At 35.7% G+C, this 4,826-nt stretch overlaps 1 protein-coding gene across 1 annotated transcript; it reads right to left on the bottom strand.

The window, feature by feature from the left end:
* Window positions 1-537: 537 nt before the first annotated feature.
* Window positions 538-3,993, bottom strand: LOC130947874 (uncharacterized). The gene is made up of 7 exons (XM_057876591.1): window positions 3,663-3,993; window positions 3,442-3,559; window positions 3,086-3,174; window positions 2,961-3,007; window positions 2,779-2,867; window positions 2,206-2,339; window positions 538-1,797 (listed from the first exon to the last, which is right to left on the bottom strand). The coding sequence occupies exons 1-7, from the start codon at window positions 3,768-3,770 to the stop codon at window positions 1,147-1,149; spliced, it is 1,236 nt and encodes a 411-aa protein (XP_057732574.1). The 5' UTR covers window positions 3,771-3,993; the 3' UTR covers window positions 538-1,146.
* Window positions 3,994-4,826: the final 833 nt, after the last annotated feature.

Raw genomic sequence — 4,826 nt, 5'->3', positions numbered from 1 at the left:
TATTGTTAGAATATATTAAGATCAATTAGTATTCATTAGAATTATTTAGCATATTTAAATATTTATTATAGGATATTACATCTTTGTTATTTCAATTTTTTTAACACCTATAAATATTCTTTTATATTGTATTATTCCAAACAATCTGAATACACATAAACCTTTTTTAACAATTATTTTAGTAATATTGGAAAAATATGTATAAAATATATAAATATTTAATGGATAGTGTTTATAATAACTTTTAAAATAAAATTTGTCTAAGTGGTAGGTATTTTAGTTTATGATTAAAAAAAACTATTAAAGAACCATTATTCATTTGTGAATTTAGTTTGGTTTAGTCGATTTTCTTATAATGGATGATTTAAATATGGCTTATTAAAACATAAAAGAAAATCAAAATAAAAATATTATTTATATATTAAAATTAAATATCATATATTTATATATATATAATTTAATTTATTTTTAATATATATTTTATTTTAATAATTAATTTTGATAATTAATTTTATTATTAAAAAAATATCACTTAGAACTGGAATTGGAATAAAGAATGGTGGCTTACCTCAGCTGAAGTGAAGTGAGTTTGACTTCTGAGTTCTCACTGAGACAACAAAACCCCGACACATATTCCTACCTACCCTCTCAAACTCATCGTATAACCCACTCACTCTGAAAAAATAAATAAATAAATCCAACCACAACCATACAATAATATTCAACATTTCAAACTTGTTCTCCGATCCTGTTTCTCTTATTATATAAGGACAAGGTCCAACCCCCATGTTGCTACAAAAGATTCCATTTATACTACCTACTAATAAGTGATAAGGCAACAAAAAAGAAAAGTGGAAAAATTAAAATTACAACGGTGGTTGTGGTTTTCATTTTGAACCTTCGCCGTTTCGACCACGCTCCCTTGTTCCCATAAATTATGAACATGCACGCCATTTCACACCCCGCTCAGCACGTCGTCGTTTTTTGATCACAATTACAGTAGTAATGAACGAATTTAATGAGTGCCATTTCCCACTTAGTAATTTCATTTCAAGTCTAGTAATAGTAGTATATGTTGAGTTCATTCAAAAAGAAAGGGTGCAACAATTAAGAGTTAATTGCGGGTGTCGTATATGTTCAGTTCATTCAAAAACGCTGTGACATGGACACGTGGCGTCGTCTGATATGTGGAGAAACGATTGAGATGAGCCCACCCAATGGGGGCCGCATCTTCGATCTGTACACCATCTCGTCGTACGGCCTACGGTAGAACTTCAGGTACGCCGAGAACGATTCCCTGCATCTCTCTCCCTTCCTCACCTGCCCCTCTCGCCGGAAGAACGCCGCCGGAGATTGAAGGAACGACGCCACTCCCGCTCGATGCGGCTCCGTCACGCGCTGCGGCATCGGCGTTGACGGGAACAGGTCCTTCCTCGTGGCAGCTGGGCCGTTGATGCTGCCACGTGGCGTCCTGGCGACGGGCGATGCGAAGGAGAGAGAGCGAGCGTTGAGTGGCGAGATGAGTGCTGGGCTTGTGGGCCCAACCTTGGATGCTGACGTGTCGGTAAGGCTTAGGTACCAGGGCTTGAGGGAGTCCAGGTGGTGGGATACGGTAAATGAGAAGCGGGACGAGGAGCAGGAGCCAATCTTGGCCGTTGATTTGATTGTGGACGGATCGAATCGTAGGGACGAGGCTCGAGGGTACGTTTCGAAGTGGCTCAAGTCCATGGATTCTTCGAACTCCAACGATGACACCACTGTTACCCACGCTGATAACTCCACGAACGGACGAACACCCTGCACCCGCACAAGTACCGTGAAATTTAAATTTAATTTGATATAATCTTCAAAACGGTAGATATTACATATGTGTACTCATTTTTCATATAGTCAAATTTTAATAGTAACTAATCACATATTAAATATCTTATTTGTTTTATCACAAGGCAGAGAGTGTAGTGGTTAGTGGTTATAGAGTAGTAGCATGATGATTTTGAAAAAGGAAAAGTGGGAAGCGGTAGTGGATGGCTGGGGCAGACCTAAAAAGGAAAGGATCGGAGATAGGAAGTGGTCCGTCCGGTCCATATTATATATTATTGAAGATGGTCAAACACATGACATGCAAGTGGCACATGGGTAACAGTACATGGTAGACTTCTAAAATTAGGCATGTAAGGAATTTGAATTGGTTAGTTATTTTCTCACCTTCCACAAGTATGCGAAAAGGGAGGGAGGGTCTATCACAAACGCTTTGCTTAGCCGGCCTGGGTAGTACTCCGCCACTATTTTCAGTGCTCCCACCAACATGTTCATAAATGCAGATGCTGACCTGTAAAAGCCTGCCCCCACTAATATTGTTATTTCATCTTAAAAGGGGTGTTAGTGCAAGCTAAAAAGGAGGATCACTACACTATACCATTATTTAAGGAAACAATAAAGATTGATTGAAATAGAACAATATACAGAATATTAATAACAACTCCATTTCCCGATATTACCCTTTAGCAGTAAACATGGCAACTAATGAGGGGGGGGGGGCACTCCGGACATTATCTGCGACCCATTCAGTCTCTGCCGGGATTCATTGTATCCCCCTGCTATCTCATTTATTGATTCTGATCCCTCAATCTTTTCTGTTTCACCCCCCCCTGATTTCATTTCCCCTTTTACTCCTTTGTTTGTTTCTTTCTCATTAATTAATGTTAGCTTCAAAGGGCAATACAGGGATTTTGGGACATGTGACTGACCAATGTGCACTATACCTATACTACTACTTACTTGCGTCGAAAAGCATCACAAATTCTTCTACGTTTTTTGGCATCGTTGAAATTGCTACCTCCATTGTGAATACCAGCAAACGGGTCAACCTTCATAAGTTCAAAAAAATATATAAAATTATAAGCTAGCAGTAAGATATCAAGAATAGTCAAAAAGAATTGTTCTCGTGTTTGGTAACTTACAGTTTTTGAGAATGTAATTTGGTATAGTCTTGTTTCATCCGAAAAATCTGTCACCAATTAAAAATAAAGAATAAATTAAACAATTCAAACCAATTCAAGTTAGATAAATGAAGTACTGAGATTACCAAAACAGGTCTAGATTCTTCATCATGACCAGCTACATAGGCCAGTCCATCAGCTAGTTCAGCTGAGAAATCATCAGCTATCAAATATTCTGCTTTTCAAAAATTTAAAAACCGAAAATTAATATTATTTCAATAAAAAGGATTAAAAAAACTGAAAAGAAAAGGACAAAGAGATTTGGTATTTGGGTATGATGCGAGAGAGCGGTAATGATTTCTAGGGAGTAGGGTGCGTGTTCTTTTTCTTTGACGCATAATTCAAATATAAAAAAAAAAAGAAAAAAGTAAAGCAAGATTCAAAAACTAAGAAAAAGAGAAGTGGATGATTGAAAAAGTAACTGAAAATGCATATACGATACCAGTGACAATGGTGTCTCTCCATGAAAGGCATGCCCTGAGTTGCTTTGCTGCCTTTTTCACATTATCACCCTTGGCTTTCAAAAACCGTTTCACACAACCATAGTTACAGAACTTCTCCTGCACAACCATAATAATAAATTCAGTAATAATTCTATATCATATTGCAAACAGTAACCACCTCATGAAGAAGATGAGTGTGAGAGAGAGAGAGAGAGAGAACCTGCTTGAGAGTGAGAGGGGTTTGTTTTCTGATGATCTCAAGAACAGCTTCAACTTTGGCTGGTTCCATGCGATCACTCTTCTGCTCATAATCATCTTTCTTCCCCATATTCAAACGCACGTAATCAATGTGTGACGGCGCTCTCCGATGAACCGAATAATGTCCAACACCACAAACAACAAGTACTGATATTATTATTCCCAACTTCTGCTTCACGCAACCATCATAAATCAATAATAGTAAACAACCTAGCTTCTATAAATGGAATTCGAACTCACACAGAGAGAGAGAGAGAGAGAGAGAGAGAGAGAGAGAGAGAGAGAGAGAGTTATGGAAGTGAAAAACGTTGAATAAAGTGAAGAAGGAACATAGAGGCTCTATTTATTATGATGAAAACGACATAAGTTAACGGCGTTTAATTTGTTTAGCGCTCAAAGGCTAAAGGGCTTCTTATTTTTTGAAAAAATGAATGAATAGTCGTTAGGAAATGTCAACGGAGTTAGTTTGTTGCATGTGTTAGGGTTGAGAGAGAAAACAGAAGAGTGATTGTAAGTGAAGGAGGGTCAATGTGGTAAAATAGCACGCAGCTAGCTAGGGTCAGCAGATCAGAGACCACTCACCACCGCAATGATATTGATTATTAATGCCTCATCCGACACGGATTCTTAACAGAAAACGCCCTCTTACAATCATTAATCAACCATTTAATGCTGCTTAATTCCTTGTTCCCTTAACTACTTATATATTGTACAATTATTTATTGTCAAGTCAATCAACCGGGGACACTTATTAATTAAGGTCTCAATCTAAAAATGTTAACCCTTAGTTTATGGAATGCCATAAATAATCTAAGAGTTCATTGGTGCCCTCTCTTTTCACTATCAGTATTTGTTTGGATTATGGTTTGTAAATAAAAGTTTGTATAAAATTAAGTTTATAAAATTAATTTTGATTAAAAATAAGTTAGTATTAATGTAATTTATATTTAATAATTTTTATTTAAAATGAATTATAATAAATTAAATATTATTTAGATTATATTATTTAAAATTATTTTTAGATGAAAAATTATAAAAAAGATATAAATTTAAATAATTATTTTATGTTATCTTATAATTTTATTTTAGATATCTAAATAAATTTTAATTTTTTAGTATTCTCAAT

The sequence above is a fragment of the Arachis stenosperma genome, chromosome 9, assembly GCF_014773155.1.
Source record: "Arachis stenosperma cultivar V10309 chromosome 9, arast.V10309.gnm1.PFL2, whole genome shotgun sequence".
NCBI lineage: Eukaryota > Viridiplantae > Streptophyta > Magnoliopsida > Fabales > Fabaceae > Arachis > Arachis stenosperma.
This window is presented reverse-complemented; position numbering and strand designations above follow the sequence as displayed.